At 34.8% G+C, this 22,180-nt stretch overlaps 1 protein-coding gene across 5 annotated transcripts in view; it reads left to right on the top strand.

The window, feature by feature from the left end:
* Positions 1-22,180, top strand: part of Cnot2 (CCR4-NOT transcription complex subunit 2) — an 87,716-nt gene that overhangs the window by 11,794 nt on the left and 53,742 nt on the right. For 2 of the 5 annotated variants that reach the window (XM_048359545.1, XM_048359552.1), the window contains one exon: positions 11,110-11,252. In XM_048359545.1, the coding sequence (XP_048215502.1) occupies positions 11,205-11,252 (48 nt within the window). In that variant the 5' untranslated portion in view covers positions 11,110-11,204. Of the gene's footprint in view, positions 1-11,109; positions 11,253-22,180 lie in introns of those variants that run through there. The other 3 variants (XM_048359534.1, XM_048359572.1, XM_048359563.1) reach the window with 2 other exon arrangements.

Below are 22,180 nucleotides of genomic sequence, written 5' to 3'. Positions count from 1 at the left end.
TTGATCAAGTGCTTTGAACTAGGTAGACCATCACATAAAATGTAGTGAAGATATTGAATGCTAAAATTAGGTTTTATTTTCATTAAGCTTAGGCTGTTTGGAGAGTTTTAAAATCACTCTTAATATTTATGGATTTGAAAATGATTTGTAGGCAAGGCAAGTAGTAACTTTTGCTTTCTTTTTAGATACTTTTTTTTTTTTCTTGGCCAGTCCTGGGGCTTGAACTCCAGGCCTGTGTACTGTTCCTGGCTTCTTTTTGCTCAAGGGTAGCACTCTACCACTTGAGCCACAGCACCACTTTTGGCTTTTTCTCTTTATGTGGTGCTGAGGAGTCGAACCCAGGGCTTCATGCATGCCAGGCAAGCACTCTAACAACCACTAAGCCCCCAGCCCCTCTTTTAGATACTTTATGTTACTGACTGGTTAATTTAGCAAATCTTTGGCTTCAGTGTTCCAGGCACTGTTCTAAGACAATATAACATTATACAAAATGAAAACCAAAACAAAACCCATATAGTATGACAGATAGTGGTAAGGATATGGAGAAAAAGAAACCAAAGGAGTATGTTGTATATATGGGGAACAGATTTAAATAGTCTGGTCAGTGAAGTCCTTCCCAAGAAGGGCAATGAGTGAGCCCTGGAGAAAGCAATCCTGTGCATATCCAGGACAAACGAGTTCCATGAAGGGGGGTAGCAGTAAAGAGTATATACCCTGCAAAAGGAGATTTACTGTCTTTTGATTGAAAATGGCAAAGGAAGTTTGAGTGACTAATGTTCCACAGGAAAGGAAAAGAATGGTAGATGGATTCAGAAAAATGAGGCAAGACTCTAAGACACCATAAGGATTTTGACTTTTACTCTGACTAAAATTATCTGATATATATACTCTTTATAGTTGTTATAGAAAGTTAATTGAAGTCTTTCCATTTTACGGATAGAATTAACTTGTCAACTTTTGCAGAGAAGCCAGGTAGCTTTTGTTGACTCAGTAAAACAGCTTGTAGTATATTGATATCTTAAGTCTTCTATGAACATGGCCTATCTTTATGCTCTTTAACTTCTTTCAACAAAGTTTTGTGTTCCAGAGTATGAATCCTATACCTTTCTTAAGCTTACTCTTAACTAGTTACTCTCTTTGATTATTTGGAAATGGAATTGCCTTCTTAATTTTAAACTAGAGTCAGTTTCACTTTCCAGTCTGAGTGCTTTCTATTTTGTTCTGCCAATGGTCTTCAGTGCAGTATGGAATGAAAGAGGCAAGAATGCACACTTTGTCTTGTTCCTCATCTAGAAGAAAGTAGTCTTTTTCCTTTATTATGATATGAACTCTTGAAGGAGGGCTGTACTAGGATTTTGAACTCAAGAGTCTTACGCTTCCTAAGCAAAGGCCCTCTACCTTTGAGCCATATCTCCTGCCCTTTTTGTTCCTATTTTTTAAGTAGGGTATCCCTTCTCGCCCATTTGTGTGCCTGGATTGTGATCCATGTAGTTTGTCTCCCATTGTAGCTAGGATGGCTAATGTACAGTATGAAATCCAGTTTCTTTTGTTGAGATAGTGTTCATCGATTTTTATGCCCATGGCTGTAACATTCCTTTTGATTTCAGCTTTTCTCAGTTTGGAATGACAGGCACATGCCACTGGCCTACTTGAGACCAGGGATCACATGAACTTTTCTGCTTGAGCTGCCCTTGAACTTCAGTCCTCTTAGCCTACCAAGTACCTAGGATTATAGACATGAGCCACTGGTGCTTGATTTGAACTCTTTATTTTATCATGTATCTCCTATCAGTTTGAAGAAATTCTCCTCTATTTCTAGGTAAGCTTTTTTGATTGCTTACTGTACTCCATGTTTTTTAAATTGTTTTATTACCTTAAGCAGTTGAACAGATTATGAATACAATGCATCTTCACCAGTGTTACCTCTTTCACCATTCTCCTTCATTCCCTCCCATCCCAACCTTTGTCCTCAATTTCCTTAATTTTGTAGGAAACGCATTGAATATTATGACTGCATTTCCTCTCTTCCTTTGTCTAACCTCCCCCTCATGTTCCAAGTGCCAGTTTCCTGGTGCCCATTACTTTCCATATTTTGAGAGTACTTGAGCAACACTCTGTTCCAAGTAAAGTAAGTTCCCTAGGAGAGTTTCAGAGCTCTCTACTCTTAATATTCTCTGCTGCAGAATCTCTGGACATTACCCTGATCTAGGGTAGTAGTAGTTCTGGATCTGTAGGTGAGATGGACTGGAGGCAAATGGAACCATAGTATTCTTGGTCTTTAATATTTAGACTGCCTATTTTGTAAAGTTGATGGAAGAAGAGGGGCCAGATATAAGAAATCCTGTCCAACATTTCCTGAGGAGTACTGTAGAAGGAAGGAGCAATGTGGTTAGGTTCTTGTTTTCTTGTTGAGACTCATATATAAAATCTTAAATGTATAGTTTCTTTATTTGCTATATTTCTTTAGAAAAAGCCCCTTAGAGGACTAAGTGGAAATTTTTCTTTTATTGTTGTTACATTTCGTGCTGTAGCTGTGGCTTGAACTCAGGGTCTCACACTCTGCTTGGCTTTTTTGATTAGTGTTCTTCCACTTGAGCCAGGCCTCCAATTCTGGCTTTTTGCTGGTAATTGGAGGTAAGGGTTTCATGGATTTGTCTGCCCACGTTTGTTAAAGATGGTGATCCTCAAGTCTCAGTCTCCTGAGTAGCTTGGATTATAAACATAAGCTATTGACCTACAGCTTTTTATGTTGTTTTTAAATCATGATATTTTTTCATTGATTTTAAAATATTCAATCAGCCTTATTTTCCTCAGCTAATGCTTGTTCTTAGTGTATTGACCTTTGTCATTTTATTGAATATGATATGAAGATGTTTCCTTGAATAGTTTCACTTGTGTGTTTCAGTCTACTCTTTTTGCTTCTTGATACCTTGTTTTAACAGTTTAGTGTAGCGCTATTCTTATAGAAAATACTTTAAAATATTCACTTACATTGTATTTTCCAGAGTACGTCATATCATTTAATTTTTTTTAATAGTTGGTAGAATTTGATGAAGAAAACTAATTGGGCTTAGAAGTTTATTTGGCTTAAATGTCTTTTTTTTTCTTTTTTTGCCAGTCCTGGGGCTTGAACTCAGAGCCTGATCACTATTCCTGGCTTCTTTTTGCTCAAGGCTAGCATTCTACCACTTTGAGCCACAGTGCCACTTCCAGCTTTTTTCTGTTTATGTGGTGCTGAGGAATCGAACTCAGGGCTTCAGACATGCTACCACTAAGCCATATTCCCAGCCCTATCTTCCTACATTTGTAAATAAAGTTGTAAATAAAGTTGTCTTGGAATATAGCTCACTTGTGACATTTATGTAATTTCTGTGTCTGCTTTCCCACTACAACACAGAATTGATTAGTTGCAAGAGACTGACCCAGAAAGCCTAAAATATATCTTATCTTCCTGACCCTTAAAAAGAAAAATTACAGATTGTAGTCTACTATATATATGTATATATACATATATATTTACAGTGTTTGTTTTTTCTTTAGTTCATGAAATTTTGTTTCCTACTTAGGATTATTAGTGTTAGTTCCCCTTTGATGTTATTTTGTTAGAACATACATATTTATGATGACCTACCTTTGTTTTATTTATAGATGTCTTTATTTCACCATTTTTAAAGGATGTTTTTGTTTTGTATAGGATTTGAGTGGAGCGTTCTTGGTAACAGCAGCTAGAGTTGGGTAGTAGCAACTATATTCATTAGGTGGTTCAGTCCAGTTTATACATTCCCAACTACTTTTGGTTAATACAAACTGCCATTTAATATTTACTATTGTGCTTATGTAGTTTTTCTTACCGTAGGATCAAGAGGGGTATAAAATTTTACTTATATTTCTTAGTAGGTGGCAAAATTAAACAAGGAATGTATGGTTTAAGTGGGAGAGATAGAGTCTAATGGCATTCATAATATTTCAGCATATCAGATATGCAAAGATCATACTAATTTTTTTCAACACTACAAGCTTTTTGTGTGGGAGTAGCTTTCAAAATGCTTTAACATGTTAAGACGTAATTTTCATTTTTAAATCAGCTCTTTATTCTTTATAGTTTTATTTCTTTCTCAAGCAACTTATTGGCATGTATTTTCTGACTAATCTTTATATTGCCTTTTTTGATGGTACTGGGGATCTTGTGTGTGCTAGGTAGGTGCTCTACTACCAAGCTACACCTCCATGCTCTTTTTAGATTTTGAACTACTAAATATAATTTCTTTATCTCTAAAAACAAGTTATGTCTAATAAATAGGCTCTGAAACTTTTTCAGTTCTTAGAAGGCATTTTTATTAGGTTATCTTCTGCCAGCAACCTAGTGCATGGTTTTTTGCAATCTAGAGAATCTTTTCTTTTTTCTTTTAAATTTGTGGTTGTGCGGCTTCAACTCTGGGCCTTGGTGCTGTCTCTGAGCTCTTCAGCTCAAGGCCAGTGATCTACCACTTGAGCCACAGTGCCACTTACGGTTTTCTGGTGGTTAATTGAAGATAAGTGTCTCATGGGCTTTCCTGCCCGGGTTGGCTTTGAACCTCAATCCTCAGATCTCAGCCTCCTGAGTAGCTAGGATTATAAGTGTGAGTCACTGATGCTCAGCTTTCAGAAAATCTTTACTTTTTAGTTTCTTGCACCTTTGTGGTTCTCTGAAGCATATGAACCCTTTCTCAAAATAATATTTTGCACATAGAGTATTAAACATATGCTTAGCAAGATAACTTTTTATTCTATAGTGTAGTTAAATATTGATTCAATAAAATCAGTAACATGAATGGTAGCACAGTATAGTAAATAGTAATTATGTAAAACAACAAAAGACTACGGAAATATCTGTTCCCACTGGTTACAAAATTCACAGTTGTTAATACCTCTGTGGGCTTTTTGCCCTTATCGTTAATTAAGGAAATCCCAAGGTTTACGTAGTTAGTTAAATAAAGATGTAATTTCTCTTCCTCTTTCCCCCTTTAATAACTAATAATTCAGTTATGAAAAGGTGGTAGAATTATAATATTGATTCAAAGGTGGGAAACCTTTTTTCTGCCACAGGCCATTTGGATATTTTGAATGTCAGCCACTTGTTATACACAATTAACAATACAGTCAGGCACTGGGGGCAAACCTACAAGAAAATCACATGAGAAGTACATGTTTGTCATGTACTGAAAGATTTCAAGGGCCTTGGATAGTTGGGCATTTCCCATGCCTGGTGACCATTCACTGTTGAATCACGTGGGAAAGTTTGAGGGTCTGAAAACCCATTGTAGCACAGTAAAATGGCTATTGGAGAGTTAACCAAGAGTTTCTGAGATGTTGCATCAACAGTAAAAACAAAAACCCTGAAGAACATTAGTTAAAAGTTCAGGGAAGATTCTGCTGTTAAAACACTTTTAAGGCTTTAAATTGGAAATCTTAAATGATATGGTTTACAAAAAAGAAGATCATGTGAAAAATCCACTTTAATATTAAACTCAAGGATCCTGGTCCTACGTTACGATCAAAGGAAATAAATTGAGAATTGTATTTTTTAAAAGTTTGTTTTTAAATGGTTCTTAGTAACCAACTTTAAAAATGAAGCTGATTGCTGATCTTATTCTTCTGCTTCTACTGCAGTCCTTTGAAGGAAATGATACTTTCATAATATGAAAGTTAATAAAGGATTTAATCTTTTTTGTGGTGCGGTCAATATAATTTATCTGTTGAGTGCCTCTGTTTGAGGTACTTGAAATAACAGTGGTAAGCATTATAGACAGAGTTCCTCTGTTTAAGGGACTTAGGTTCTAAGAGAATAGAGACAGAAAACAAATGAAAATTTATGCAGTTGGAAATTCCATGAAGGCTTTTCTGAATACAGATAGGGGGAAATGTTAATGTCACTAAGGCATTTGGCATTGAGAAATGAGGGTAAGATCATCATAAAGGAACAATAAATGTGAAAGCCCTAAATGGAAAACTAAGAATATGTTAGAGCAACACTGAGAAAGCTGGTGTGGCTGATACTTACTTTGTACAGGCAAATGTTAGCAATATCCTTACTTTTTACCCATCGTTATAATCATTACTTTGCCTATGCTCTTAATCTTGCCTACCTAATGCTTCATTATACTCACTAGCTTTGCCTAGATCCTTGTAAGATGGCACTGTTTCTGTATCTCTGCAGCTGTCTGTCACTGAGTCTAGAATCCTTGAAATATTTGTGAGAGAATAAGACACACATATTAGAAGTAGTATATTATGATTCTGGTCATGATCAGGCATATCTGTAATCCCAGCTTCTCTGGAGGTAGAGATTGGGAGGATGGTGGTTTCAAGTTCCCTCACACCATGCCAGAAGTTACTCACATCTCCATCTCAGCAAACTAGTGGGTGTGGTGGTCAGGCCTATAATCTCAACTATGGGGTGCAAGTAGGGTATGGTCTGAAGCTAGCTAAGGGCAGCGTGGAGGACTGGGCAGTGGGGAAGTGACTATTTGAAAAAAAAGCAAAGAAAAAAGATTGCAGTTGTAACTTAAGTACATACCTAGCAATTGTAAAGCTTTGAGTTCAATTTCTAGCATTGTAAAAATATAGTATATTAGGAAGGCTACCACTATAGAAAATAGAAGGCATACAGAAATTATAAAACATTGAATTACGATTTCAAGGCAGTATTGCTGATTAAATTTCATTTTTCTTTGTCAATATAAACAACTATCCTTTGCATGTTAATTATAGAGCTGTAGGGTCTACATTATAAAGATACTCAAAAAATATTTATAGTTATTGTGGCACTTTTCCTAGACCAATATGAAACTGGAATTGTGTTTTATTATATCTGCCCAGTTTCTCATAATGTTCTATAGCGATCAGTTCATGATTTTGAAGACATTTATTCATGCAGCCAAATTAAAAATTAGTTCATAACAATAAGGAAATATTTTTGTGAGTGCATCTTTGCTGGGCCTGTTAACAAGAAAACTTTGGTTAACATAGTTGTAGAATTTTAAAACCCTAAGGTTTAACAATAAGGGCTCACAGGAGCTTTTATTAAGCTTCTATGAAATTAATCATATCTTGTTCTAATTAATAGCCAACTTCAAATATATTCTTTGTATTAAGTAAAACCTGCCCAGCAGGTTTAGTAGTCTTAATCTAAATAAATTTACATTTTAACTTAAAGACTTACAATGACTACTAAATTTTAGGTATCCCCACTTCCAGCCTCCAAAATATTGGCTATTTCTTTGAATACTACTGAGCAGTGAAAGGGGAGAAAAAAAGAAAGCATGGTAAAAGCTGTAATTGTCCACTTTTCTGAGGTAATTACACTGACATGGAATATTTCAAAAATTTTTTCAGGGGCTGGGAAAGAGTGGCAAGAGTGCTTGCTTCCTATACGTGAAGCCCTAGGTTCGATTCTTCAGCACCACATACATAGCAAAGGCCAGAAGTGGCCATGTGGCTCAAGTTGGCAGAGTGCTAGCCTTGAGCAAAAAGAAGCCAGGAACAGTGCTTAGGCCCTGAGTTCAAGCCCCAGGACTGGCAGAAAAAAGAAGAAGAAAAAATAAAGAAGCAGCTCAGAAACAGTGCCCAGGCCCTGAATTCAAGCGTCAGGATTGGCAAAAAAAAAAAAAAAAAGTTGAGGCACTGATACTTCAAAATTTCATGTAGCCAAACACTTGGTTTACAGTATTTTAATCCTTTATGGTTCTGCCTCTCCTAGAATATTGTGTGAATGAGTTAAGTATCTTTTCCATATGAAACCTTTTACATAGCAGAATTTCATATTGCTTCTATCAGTTTGATCTTTTTGTAGCTTGTTTTTGTTAAGCTTACAGTGCTGATCCAGGGCATCTTTAAAGCTTATTTGATTTGATTGCTTAAGCACTCATTACCTTCTGAACCATACCCTGTGTTAAGAGGTCTTTCTCTTCTGGTTGATGTGAACATGAGCTCTCAGAATTGTTTTGACTGTTTCTCTTGAAAGGCATTTTCTCCAGACTGTTAATGCCTTCAGAGAATTTCTTTAACTGGGATTTCTAGAGTTCTTTAACTGCAGTTTCTGTTTATTCTACAAATTCTAGTGCCTTGCCATCCCCCTAACTTGGAACTCCTTTAGATGGTTGATTTAACTCCATGAGAACATTAGGCTTCTGTTTAGATTCCACATACCTCTTCCTAACAGCCTTAAAACTACATGCAATGAGCAGGGAGGTCTAGATTCTTGTTATTTAAGATGGATAAAAGTAACCTCTTCTAGCCAGGCACCAGTAGCTCGCTTCTGTGATTCTAGCTAGATAAGAGTCTGAGATCTAAGGATCATGATTCGAAGTCACTATGGGTGGGAAAGTCCAAGAGATTCTTTATCTCCAGTTAACCACCAAAAAGACGGAAGTGAAGCTGTGGCTTAAGTGATAGACTTGAGCAAAAAAAAACAAAAACAAACAAACACACACAAAACAGTACCCAGGCTCTCTCTGTTCAAGCTCTAGGACCAGAGCACACACAAAAGGTTTCTTTCCTATTATAGAAGACATCCTTATCTTAAAGGAAGTTTCATTGTAGTTTATAAATATGTACTCGTCTTTTCTGACTCTTGAACATTTATAGGGCTCTTTAGAAAAACTGAATAAACTTAGTAGTGTTCATGTACTCTTCCCCCCCCCCCCCCCGTTTTTTCTTTTTTGATATTGGGGCTCAAAACCAGGACGTTGCACTTGCTAGGCAAGCACTTTGCCACTGAGCTTCTTTGCTTCTTTGTACACACATACATCCTCTTCCAATATGAGGATTATAAACACAATATATTGGTAGAACATTTGTATTATAGTGAGGACAGTGATGACATTTTTTCACGTTTTCTTGGAAGGAAATTAAAGTGCCTCCAGTTGATTTCCCCATTGCTTTCTAGAAAAGATAGATTACAGTATTGGTTAGAGTCCATGCTGCTAGGTCATGGAATTTTTGAGATTATTTCTAGACAAGTTTTTCCTTTATACTAAAATCTGCAGTTCTCCAAAGTGAAGATTTTTACTTTTATTGATTAAATAATTTCATTGTTCCCATATTATTTAGTACATAAAATTTCATTGTTATCTTTTCTTATTTAATTAGATTGTGTAATGAATGATTGTACAATATTTTTGTATTGAAAATTGCTTTGCTTTATTTTAGATTAAAAAATTTTTTTTGGTGCTAGTACTGGAGCTTGAATTCAGGGCGTAGGCTATACACCTGAGCCAGAGTTCTGCTTGTAGCATTTCCCTACCTATATTTGTTTTGAACTGCAATCCTCAGATTTCAGTCTCTTGATTAGCTAGGATTATAGGCATGAGCCACTGGCACCCAAGAAACACCTCTTGGTGAAAAGGTACATACACTACATGGACTTTAATATCAACAGAATATATTTATAAGGAAAATGTGAGTAATGACTGAAATTTTATACAGTTGTCCATTGAGTTTAGTCAGCATGATGCATTAATGGTAGTACAGGTACCATTTCAAAGCTTAGGTTACATGGCTTTAATATCAAAGCAGGGTTAATGTTTGGGGCATGCAATGACAACAGTTTTGTTTTCTTTTTTTGCGACAGTAATGAGAATTAAACCAAATATGTTACTTAACTGTTGGACATCCACTTCATTTCTTCTGAGTAACTAATTCTTCTTCTTTCTGAGTAACTAATTCCAAGTTGGGAATATGTAACTCAGTGGTAGAGTGCTTGCCTATCATGTACAAACTCTTTTCTAGATTCAGTAATATAAATAAATGAATGATCAAGTAAATGACAAATTTCCCAATTCCTTGCCTAATGATATGTGATACTAAATACAAAAGGCAAAAAAATCTTTCTGTTTATTATTTTTGAGACATACTTAATTTCAAATGTATGTTTAAATTTGTACATATAAATTGTATATATAAATTGGTAATGAGCAATTACAGATTTTCTGTAGAGTCAGACATTAAAGTATTTAATTCAAATGTATACAATGTAAGAGGCTAAAAATTGAGTAAAAACTTAGTACCCATTGTGCTACTACATATAAAAGTGGAGCTATTTTCCCTGGCTTATTTTTAAGAACATTTTCTCTCTATCTTAAGTTTTTAGAGGTATCCCCTATGGATATTTTTTTATTTTAATAATACTGATATGCTCTCTTTATGATAATAAATGTATTCTTTGACTTCTAAGGTACTTTTCTTATGATATTAAATTATTACTCTAAATGAAAATATAAATTTACTAGTTAGCAACAATACGTTGTAGGTATAGATACTTCTTTTTGGATTTATTTATCTTTATCCAGGTTAAGAAGTGGGGCCCCTCGCATACACACATTGCCCACTTGTCAAAAAGTGATTCTTTAGGAATGTGCTTACAATTGAAGACCCAAAAAGCATCAGTGGAAGTTGGCATTTTTGTTTTTGTTGTTCATTGGCGTGAACTTTACTGAATTGAGTTTATATTAACAAATCACCTTAAAATAGGATGCATTTATTTTATAGCATAGAAATAAGCTTTGCATATGTCAATAATCAGTAGCTATAAAAGTAACTTGTATTTTTAGCTGCGTGCTGGTGGCTCATGCCTGTGGTTCTAGCTACCCTAGAAGCTGATATCTGAGGATCATGGTTTGAAGCCACCTTGGGCAGGAAAGTCTATCTCCAATTAACTACCAAAAAGTGGAAAGTGGAACTATGGCTCAAGAGGTAGGCTGCTAGCCTCCAGCAAAAAAAAGCTCAGGGACAGATCCCAGACCTTGAGTTCAAGCCCCAGGACCAACACCAAAACAAAAACAAACAAACAAAAAAAACCCAAAATGTAACTTACACTCCTATTATCAGCACATAAGAATTCAGTTAAATGAGTGAATCTGAATTAGTTTAATATTGCTGAAACTAAACAGGCAATATTTAAGAGGGAAAAAATGATTTCAAAGGGTGAGCTTTTTTATATACTTCGATTTTCTCACTTTAAACTTCTTTGTGTGTGATATTCTTTGTGTATATAATATTGGATGTATTTTGTTGTTGTTCATATGTTTACCTGTTAGTAATTTTGATGGCTTTTGGATAATTCTACTCTAGAGGGAGAACTGGTGGGCGGTCCTTCCTGTGACACGACCCTTGAGTGACAGTTCTATTTGATTGCCTCCAGTACTGTGAGGAAAGGACACGACTCTATGGTGAGGACTGATGGACATACATTATCTGAGAAAAGAAACTACCAGGTAAGACCTTCTCCCTGCCCCCTTCTATATTGGCTATAGCTACATTTGGACTGCTTAATTGCCCTGTTTAGTTGGAAATATTCTGTTGGATATATGTGAATTTGAAAAAGTTGAGTTGCAGTCATAAAGACACGTTAGAATTTACAGTTGAAATGGTAACATTTTTCAAAATAAAGCATGTTCTTAAGGTTTATTTTTCAGTATCAAAACAGTTCTTTGGATTTATAGTTCAAAATGTAGGTTGTCTGATATAATTTATTACTTTATGCCTGGATTTGGAGGTGAAAACAGAAACAAAACAAAATATCAGAAAACAAAATATTGATTCTTTTAAAGTATTGACTTGTATTTTTTATAAGAGTATTACAGAAATGTGGACAAAATTGGATTATAGTAGAAAATGAATGAGTTTCAAGATATTTAACACCCAAGCTTTGTGAATTTGCCATTAGTTTACTGTCCTTACAATGTTTGTCTTGTCCTTTTAGAGATAGTACTATAAACTTTTTAACTTAATATTTAAATCTAATATTTTAAAAAGAAAATCTGCATTATTCATTTGTAATGCTTCAGCAGTATTATCTAGTAATCTAAAAGGCTGAACAGATTAAAGCTCAAGTAGAAATAAAGTTTCAGGCATCTTTCACAAACATATTCATATCTTCTCTTTACCTCAACAATTCCATTCCCCTGGGCCTTGAAGGCACCTAATATGATAGCAACAGCTTTGGTTAGCTACTCAATTTTATCTGCCAATTATTTAATTCATTTTTTTATTTATTCCTTCACACTGAAAAAGTGAACAGCAGAAAATTGTAAATGAGATTGTGAGGTTTATAATAGCACAGAGCTTCTATTACAAGATCTGGGTTCTGGTTTGAGAACTGTCTCTAATTTTAAAATGCATATATATTTAAACTTTCTAGGTTTTCAATTAATTCAATGTATGAAGTGTCTTGCCAGATTATAATTTTAATCATCCAGAGGAAGTTGGAACTGTACTGTAACCTTTTTTTTTTTAATTGTCCTCATAGACTTGACCAACTTAGCCTTTGCTCATTATTTGTACTTGCTGTAGCTCTTCCTCATTAGATTTTTGATTGGTTATACTTCTTGGGCTTTTGGTAGATTCCACTACATTATTCTAAGAATATTATGATTCTAGGTTATGTGGCATTTCAGCATTCATAATCTGGATCTTAAAGTGTGAGTATAGAAGTTTTGTATGGTACAATATAGTTTGACTCTTACACCAATATTCATATAGTGTCCCAAAATTGATAAGAAAGGAATAAAGCTGGATTATGTTTTACATGTTAAGAGATTTGCTTGTTTATACTCCTCTAAAAGTACTCTTTCATTTCAGTTACAATTTCCTAATACTACAAATTTAGAGCTTTTCTAGAAAATGTACTCTTGGTTAGAGTTTGCTTTGTAAAAACATTTTCTTTGTATCTTTCGTGTTTCATAGTGATGCTTAATGCATATTGAAACTTTAAATATGCATTAAATAGTTAAATCCTTAAAATAGTTCAGATCTTGGCTGTAAAATTATTTTATCTTTGAAGCCTTCTTGAAAAGGACAGAGATTTAATTTTCTGTCTGGTATGATGAGCATGTGGATATTCAAATGAATATTAAATCAATTAGAAAACTAAAATTTGTATTTGTACTAACTTCTGTTAGAGTTTGTTTATACTAAGAAGGAAATTTAGTTACACTTTAGAATTTTTGACTTTGGAGGAATTTGTTATTTTTTTCGTAGTTAAAGTAGAAGTTCTTGATATCCAAGTTTATAACTTTTCATTTAAACTTGACAGCTTTTACTTTTAGAGCACTCTAGATTCTTATGTTTATTTAAGCATACTGATAATATGCTGATATTCAAGTTTAACAAAAATAGTATTTCTCTGGTTCCCTTTGCTTGTAGACCTGATTTGAACTGCGGGAATTTAATCTAGGAAGGTACATTTTCTCATGTTTGGCATGGATATGGATATGTTTGAATGGATATGAATTGAAGTACTGATTTCTATTGCAGTACTTCTTATCCTTTGTTTTTTATTATACATTCAGTTGAATATTTGGAGTTTGAATATAGTAAATGAAGTTTATTTTGATAGATAGGTTAGTGTATTAGCCCAAATGAGACAGTATATTTAAATGTTTCACAATTTGTTCTTTTTACATACATTTTAAAACTTTGCCAAGGAAATGTTAATGTCGTGGGGTTTTTTTGCCAGATGTTCTTACATATATTAACTTATCCTGGATAGAAGCCTACACAAATCTAAATTATTTTAATTACCAATTTAACTCATCAGTAGCTATTAAGAGTCAGACTCTTAAACATTTTGGCATCACCTGTTTGCCTTCTCATGCTCCACATGCTTTAAAAAATTTATTAAATTTTCCCCTTAATGCCTTTTTGTGTTACTTCCTTGAGTAGGTTTTTCTATTTAGTAATAAAAACCTGCTTGAAGATCCCTGGCATGCACCTTGTACCCTTTCAAGCCTTTAAGTATATTGGTTCTCTTCATTTAACACCTTACCTTTCTTTGCATGATTCAGGAGTGTCAGTCTTTCCAGAAGCCATTCTGCTATGGGCTCAATGCTCCTTTCTCTTGCTTTGACAGACCTTCTGTATATTTCTAGTTTGATTTTTACAATAATACATTGCAGTCATTAGTTTGTCTTTGTCTTCCTGTGGATGTGTGCTATTTAATAATGTAGGTACTAACAAAAAATGGCTGTTTCAACTCAGGATAATTAATACTACAGTTTGGATATCCAGTCACATAATCTGTATTTCAAATGTTTAATAGCTATGTGCTTGCTGGTAGTGAAGAATATAGATGAGAAAGCTTCCATCATTGCAGAAAGGTGCAAGATTTTGCTGCTGTGTGTAAGCTTTTAGACACTAAAACCATATTTATTTGTCTTAGTTCATCTAGTATCTAGCATTGTACCTAGTGTAAGAGTTCAGTGTATATGATTTTCATAATAAAACATTGAAAAAACTGACAGGATGAAATGGGGAAATATACCAAGTATAACTTATTAGTAATATTTTCACAATTTTTTCTGAGTGGAACTTTTCAGTAGGAGATATTTTGTTTTTTACTGCTATTCTTTAAATAATAAAAGTAACAGATGCTGCTTGGAAAAATGTTTAAGAAAAATATAAAATACAACATGAAAGTTTACCTTCACAGCTTACTCAACAGTTTCGTGTGTATCTTTTCATACCTTTCTCTGTTTAACTGCAGGTGTGATTTGTTACCTTTGTTTTTTTTTTAACAAATTGGTATTGTGCAGTTTATTTTTTATGCTTTCAGAAATACCTCGTGCCACAGCTCCTCCCTGCCACCTTTCTAAGAAGTAATCACTAGTTTGCCTTTCGTTTTTCATTTTTATTTTGGTATTTTTATTTTATATGTGTGTTCGTATATACAAATATTTATTTGTTTTGGAAAGTGTTGCCTTAACCTATTATTTTGAGTAAGACAAAGGTAATGATTTTCTAGCCCACAATCCTAAACAATTTCCTAGATAATCTATCAATTGCTTAAACACTTAAACATATCACTTAAAATCTGTTACTTAAACCTGCCTGACAAATCCATAGCATAAAGCATTAAAAATGTTTCCTAATTACTTAGCATATAGAAATGCAGTGGTATTTGTATTTCTGTTTAGAATGTAAGAGTATGTAGAACTTTTTACAAATTAATATTTTTCTTTAAAATTTTAATTAAAATGTCTGTAAATAGGCAGTCTCAATTTGCATTTTTATAAGTTACATATTATTAAAATTCATTATCTACAATCCAGATATATATTTTAGAGTTATAATTGTGTCATAGTTGTGACTTCCTGTAGATTCCCTCTGATATACTCAAATCCACTACTTCAAAGTACCCTAGGATCTATGTCATGTAGAATGCTAAAGTTAGCACATAGTGAATATAAAAGAAAATAAATGGGAACTTTTTCTAAGTGGATATTTAGCAGTTGAAGATTTGTCATGATTGATCTGGTGCTCTGAAAAAAAAGATACTTTAGTTATTATGGCTGTTTGATAATAGGAAAGGATGAGCTGGTGAAGAAATGAATTTAATAGCAAATGCCTAGAATTCAGTGAATTGACAGTTTTCTCTTGAAACTCTTGGAAACTAATGGCCATGATTTACTAGTGAGAGATAAAGAAAACAGCGATAAATGCAAAAGTGATGAGTTATGTTCCATTTACCCAGAGCAATAAAGCTGTTAAAATGAGGTTGCTTCTTAAGACATTTTAATGTGATGCTTTGGCTCATGGCACGATCATACAAGTCAGCAACAGAAGTCACTGACTCCATAACCTAAATCATTTGATACTTTAGCCGGGTGCCAATGGTTTTGCCTATAATCCTAGCTACTCAAGAGACTGAGATTTAAGGATCATGGTTTGAAGCCAGCCAGCAAAATGCCACAAGTGAAGCTGTACCTCCAGTTGTAAAGCACTGGCTTCTAGCAAAAAAGTGAGGGAAAGTGCCCAGGCTCTGAGCCCAAGCCCTAGCACTGGCACCAAAGGGGGAAAAAGTCTCTTTCCTATCATAGAAGACCTCCCTGTCTTATTAAAAAAAAAAAAAAAAAAGGAGAAGACATTCCTGGCTTTTCTTTCTGGTATAATGGGCAACCAAGAATCTTCTTGAGTTGTTCATTGGTTGGCTTAGTGCTATCTGATGCTAACCTTTCCTTGAGTATGTTACATTCAGACATATTCTTCTTTACCTTCTAAAAATCATCAGTTGAGGTAACATTTGTTTTCTTTTACTGATGGTGCTGGGATTTGAACCCAGGGCCTCACACTTCGTAGAAAAGTGTTACACTACTTGAGTACTTTTGTTTTTATTTTATTTTAAAATAGTTTTCACTATATTTGTATTAACTATAATGACCTCAAACTTGGCATCTCTTATTTTCTGTCTCTTGTAGCTTAGATTATAGGCATGTTCCATCATGCCTGGCTGAACTTGTCAAATAGCAAGTTTCACCAAGAGCCTTGTTTCTCTCTCTCTCTCTCTTTCTCTCTCTTTCTTTTTTTTTCTCTCTCTCTCTCTCTCTCTCTCTCTCTCTCTCCCCCCTCTGTGTGTGTGTGTGTGTGTGTGTGTGTGTGTGTGTGTGTGTGTGTGTGTGTGTGTGTGTGTGTGTGTGTGTGTGTGTGTGTAAGTCTTGGGGCTTGAACCTCAGGGATTAAGTGTTGTCCCTGATTTTTTTTTGCCAGTCCTGGCCTTGAACTCAGGGCCTGAGCACTATCCCTGGCTTCTTTTTGCTCAAGGCTAGCACTCTACCACTTGAGCTACAGTGCCACTTCTGGCCGTTTGCTATATATGTGGTGCTGGGGAATCCAACCCAGGGCTTCATGTATATGAGGCAAGCACTCTTGCCACTAGGCCATACCCTGAATTTTTTTGCTCAAGGCTAGTACTGTACCACTTGAGCCACAGCTCCAATTCTGACTTTTTTGGTGGTTAATTCTTAAGGATTTTTCTATGTGGGCTGGCTTTGAATTGCGATCCTCAGATCTCAGCTTCTGAGTAGCTAGGATTGCAGGAATACCCACTGGAATCTGATGATAATTTTTTTTTTTAAATCCTCTAGGCCAAAAGAAATTCTGTTACTAAGTCACATGGTTTCTGACAGAGGCTGTTGTGTTTCCCAAGAAGATTTACAATGGTGCATCTGTGTATTCATTTTGGAACTGTGATTCTACCTTGGGCATTCAGACACTTGGCTTTAAACATAAAATATATTCTCACAAAATTTCTTACATAAATTATTACAAATATGGAATGCATTATTAAACTAAAAGTTAATACGTTAGTACAAATACTTATGTGGACTAAAATTTTATAGAAGCAAGCAGAGCAGATTCTGAGATAATAATACTGGCTATTACAGGTTGGTCTTTTTTTTTTTTTTAATTGTTCTTAATTCCTGTATAACATGAAGCTAGACAGCAAAACCAAAACCCACGAAAGTGTTTGTAATAAAACTGGTGAGAGTTGGTCCCTGGTGGCTCACACTTGTAATTCTAGCTACTCAAGAGGCAAGATCTAAAGATCAAAGCCAGCCTGGGTAGGAAGGTCTGCAGCCTGGACAGGAAAGTCTGAGAGACTCTTATCTCCAGTTAAATACCAAAAGGCACAGAACGGAGCTGTGACTTGTAGAGCATTAGCTATAAGCACAAAAGCTCAGAGACAATCTCTAGGCGTTGAGTTCAATCCCCAGGGCTGGTGCAAAAACAAACACACACAAAAAAACCAAATACATATATATGAGAATGTAAAGATTTACATTAATCGGTTTTTGTGGATGTAGAGTAGAAGCCTTGAGATGTCTAATGGATCTGAGAATAGAAGCACCCAAAGTAGTCAGCAGATACTCCACTGGTATGTTTTAACCATTTTGAAACTGGGATAGATTTTGCCAACCACACTACATGAGGATAAGGGGACTTCATGGTAAAGTTATAAAGTGACAGTAGAGACAAGTTTCTTTTTTTTTTTTTTGCCAGTCCTGGGGATTAGACTCAGGGCCTGAGCACTGTCCCTGGCTTCTTCCCGCTCAAGGCTAGCACTCTGCCATCTGAGTCACAGCGCCCCTTTCTGGCCGTTTTCCATATATGTGGTGCTGGGGAATTGAACCCAGGGCCTCATGTATATGAGACAAGCACTCTTGCCACTAGGCCATATCCCCAGCCCGACAGTAGAGTCTACCTCTGTGAACTTTTTGGAGTGATCCACCCATATTTCCTCCTAGGTTCTCAATGATTAAAGGACTAAACGTGGATAAAAGACATTGGAATAAAAATGATAGGGCAGTAGAGCCAGAAAAGAAAGGCATCGTATTTTCAAAACAGTATATGAAAATAACAAAAGAGGGAGGTTTATGAAGTGAGAAAAGTTGTCTCAGAGTCATCTTAAAATATCAGGAATATTAAATTCAAAAGATCTTCTAGAAATATGGGACTATATATGATACCAGTTTTTAGTTCTATCCATAATGCTTATGCTTATCTACCATTCAATGTCAGAATTAATTTTTTTCCCAGTTTGTTCAGATGTGATGTTAGAGACAGCAAATAAAGATATTCTGTCTATTTTTCTAAAAATTTTCTTTTTGCTTTTTCATATTTAACCTTAATCTGATTTTTATAAACAAATCAGCAGTGCTCTCAGGCTCTTTGGTTAGTAGGGCTTCTCTTATATGCATGGGTTTGTTACTTGTTTGTTCTGTTATTTTGATGTGTTCATGTCTACACCTGTATCATGTTTTTTAAACTATTGTAGTTTTGTTTTACATAATTATGTCTGTCTGTTAATGTTGCTCTTCATGAATGTTTTGACTTTTCATGATCATTTGTTATATGGTGAACTAAGAATATTGGGGAAAAAAACTCTCCTATCCCCAAATTGAATTTATAAGTGGAATTGAATTGATCTTTTTTGTTGGAGATGATATATTTATAATTTCTGTCTGTCCTTGAGTTTATATATTAAGGTCTTTTACATTTTATCTCACTTTTATATGTTTAGTATATTTTATGTTCTTTATGCATAAGTATGTCTGTTGATTTGATTATAAATGCTATTTTAAAAAGATATTCATTGGTGTTATTGTTAAGTTTAAATGGTTAACTCTCAGAATTGTTTTTAAAAATTATTTCTTAGTCTTACAAAACTTGTTTTAGGGGCTGGGGATATGGCCTAGTGGCAAGAGTGCCTGCCTCATATACATGAGGCCCTGGGTTCGATTTCCCAGCACCACATATACAGAAAATGGCCAGAAGTGGCGCTGTGGCTCAAGTGGCAGAGTGCTAGCCTTGAGCAAAAAGAAGCCAGGGACAGTGCTCAGGCCCTGAGTCCAAGCCCCAGGACTGACCAAAAAAAATAATAATAATAATAAAATAAAAAACTTGTTTTATAGTTTATAATTTATTTGTAGTCTTTTTGATATTTTCATGTGAATCATTTGGAAATGACAGTTTGGGAACTTAACAATTTTGATGACATATTTCTTTTCTGAATTTTCTAGTACCTCTGTTAAAATACTGACATGGTAGTAGTAATCTTTCGTGTTACTACTTGTCATAGACGAAAATATTTAAATTGTCATCAATATGAGGCATAATATAGGAATTTTAAATATTGTCAAGGTGATATACAGAGGGGTTACTGTTACATACATAAGGTAATGAGTACATTTCTTTTTGAACATTGTTACTCCTTCCCTCATTTTTCTCCCACTTTCCCTATGTCCTGACTCTGCCCCCCTTCCAAGTTGTACAGTTCATTTCCAACATAGTGTCTTCTGAGTATCACTGTTGTATTGGTTCACCCTTTGTCCTTTGTCTCACCATTTTGTTGTTCCTCTTCCCTTCCCCAAATCATATAAATGTATATACAAGACACAGGGTACCAAACTCACAGTGACAACAGGGGATAAAACAAAGGGGAAGAAAAAAAGAAATAACCTCACACATTACATTAAAAACAACAACAAAGAAAAACTTCTTGTTTCCACATCTTGGATTTCATTTTGCTTAGCATCATTTTTATATGGTCGTATGTACAGAGAGCTATTGAGCTATTGTGATCCTCTGCTAGGACTATCCTAGACATATACTAATTATTACAAATGAGGGAAACCATGAAACTTGTGATTCTTTGGGTCTGGCTTACTTCAGTTAATATGATTTTTGCCAAGGCTTGCCATTTCCTTATGGGGGCAATGTCATTCTTTCTAATGCAAGCATAGAATTCCATTGTGTATATATACCACATGATATAGGAATTTTTATAGGCATGTTTATTAAGGGTAAAGAAATTGTTGCTAATCCTACTTTCTGATATAGAGATTTTTTTCCTTTGAGGAATATTTTTCCTACTGATATGTGAATTTTGCCTTGCTTCTTTTTTTAAATAATCTTCAAATTGATATAAGAAGAGTTTTCAATTTAACATGTTCATTTATGTATAGCCTGCACCTTTCTATCATGCTTCTTCCCACTGAAAGAATTTTTTTCAGTCCTAAAATTGTTTATTCTGCATTTTCCTCTTTATTTTCATTAGTTCTGTTAGAAATTTGTCTGTTTTACCAGGAATGAAATGTTAGCCTGTAGTTATTTTTTAAATTTATTTTTATTATATGTTTTCATTCATAATTGCTTTCCTAAGTGACTTAAAGTTCCCAAACTTAAGTTTTTTTTGTTTCTGTTGCTTATTTCTTTTATAATCTCTTGGTGGCTAGAGAATGTAGTTAATATAAAAATTATTTATATGCCTAAAATACCTTTGGATGCTAAATTTCCCTGATATGCTTAGCAATAAATTCATATTTCACTATTATATCTCTTCCTTCTGATAATAATACCTAACATATACGACAAGTCAATAAATATTTATTGGTTGGATGAATCATGAAGTATTTTTAGTTGTTTTTGATTGAGGTTTTTGGTTCTTTAATTGTATGTACTCAAAATGTATATGCATATATACTTGCTTGTTTAAAATACTTTTTTTAGATCTCATCTGGAATTTGTCTTCCTATGAGAAATTTTTTTTTTCTTGGATCTGTGTAATGCAATCTCATCATCCTTTCTTTGAATGGTTGTGATAGTGATAGTTTTTGTTTCTACTTTTTGTCATCCATAATTAAATAGATTCAGTGTTCTTTCATTTTCTTTCATTTTCGTCCCTTCTCCTTTTTTTTTTTGTAGTTAACCTACCTTTATATTTTTCCTTACTTTATTTTCCTATTTCTTCATTCATGGTATATTTCTTTTCTATCTAAAGAATTAAAAAGAAATTCCTACTGCATTTCTGATAGCAATGAATTCTTTAGGTTTTAAATACCTTAGAAAGTATTTTATCTTCATTTATAAAGATACTTTTCTGGGTAATGAATATTTTGACAGTGTTTTTTGTAGAACTTTAAAATACGTTGCTATACATTTTTGGTAGCTCATACTTATAATTCTAGATACTCAGGAAACAGATCTGGAAGATCATGTATCTAGGCCAGTTGAGTGAAAAAGTTTGGGAGACCACCTTCCAGACTGGATGCTTGTCAACCCAGAAGTGGTTAGAAAGCAAGATCCTATCTCAAAATAACCAGAGCAAGCCAGATACTGGTGGCTCACACCTGTAATCCTAGCTCTCACAAGGCTGAGATCTTGAGATCTGAGGATCAAGATTCAAAGGCAGCCTGGGGAGAAAACTCCCTGAGACTTTGCTCCAGTTAACCAGCAAAAAGGCCAGAAGACGGGCTATGGCTCAAGTGATGGAGTGTGAGCCTTGCAAGGAAAAAGCTAAATTGAGGTTAGGCCTGCCTTCCCCCACCAGGATATACACATATGCATGCAAATAACCAGAATAAAAAGTGCTAGAGATGTGGCTCAAGTGATAAATCCTTGCCAAGTAGGGTGCCTTGAATTTAAACCTATGCAATGCCCCCCTCCCCCAAATAAAGTAGTATTGCAGCTGTACATGGTGCCACATGCCTCAGATCTAGAGTCTAAAGCAGGAAAATGGTAAGTTTAAGGCTAGGCTGGCAACATACCAAGATCCTGTTTCTAGTGAAAATATATTTTTTGTTTATTTGTTTTTGTTTTGTTGCCAGTCCTGGGGCCTGAGCGCTGTCCCTGGCTTCTTTATTTTTGCTTAAGGCTAGCACACTGCCACTTGAGCCACAGCGCCACTTCCGGCTTTTTTCTATGTCTGTGGTGCTGAGGAATCAAACCCACAGCTTCATGTATATGAGGTGAGCACTTTACCACTAGGCCATATTCCCAGCCCCCAAAATATATTTTTCTAATGAAAATATACTTTTATTTTGGGCTGAGTGTATCTGATGTATCTTTTCTTTCTGGGTAATTTTTT

The sequence above is a fragment of the Perognathus longimembris genome, chromosome 1 (assembly GCF_023159225.1).
Source record: "Perognathus longimembris pacificus isolate PPM17 chromosome 1, ASM2315922v1, whole genome shotgun sequence".
NCBI lineage: Eukaryota > Metazoa > Chordata > Mammalia > Rodentia > Heteromyidae > Perognathus > Perognathus longimembris.
This window is presented reverse-complemented; position numbering and strand designations above follow the sequence as displayed.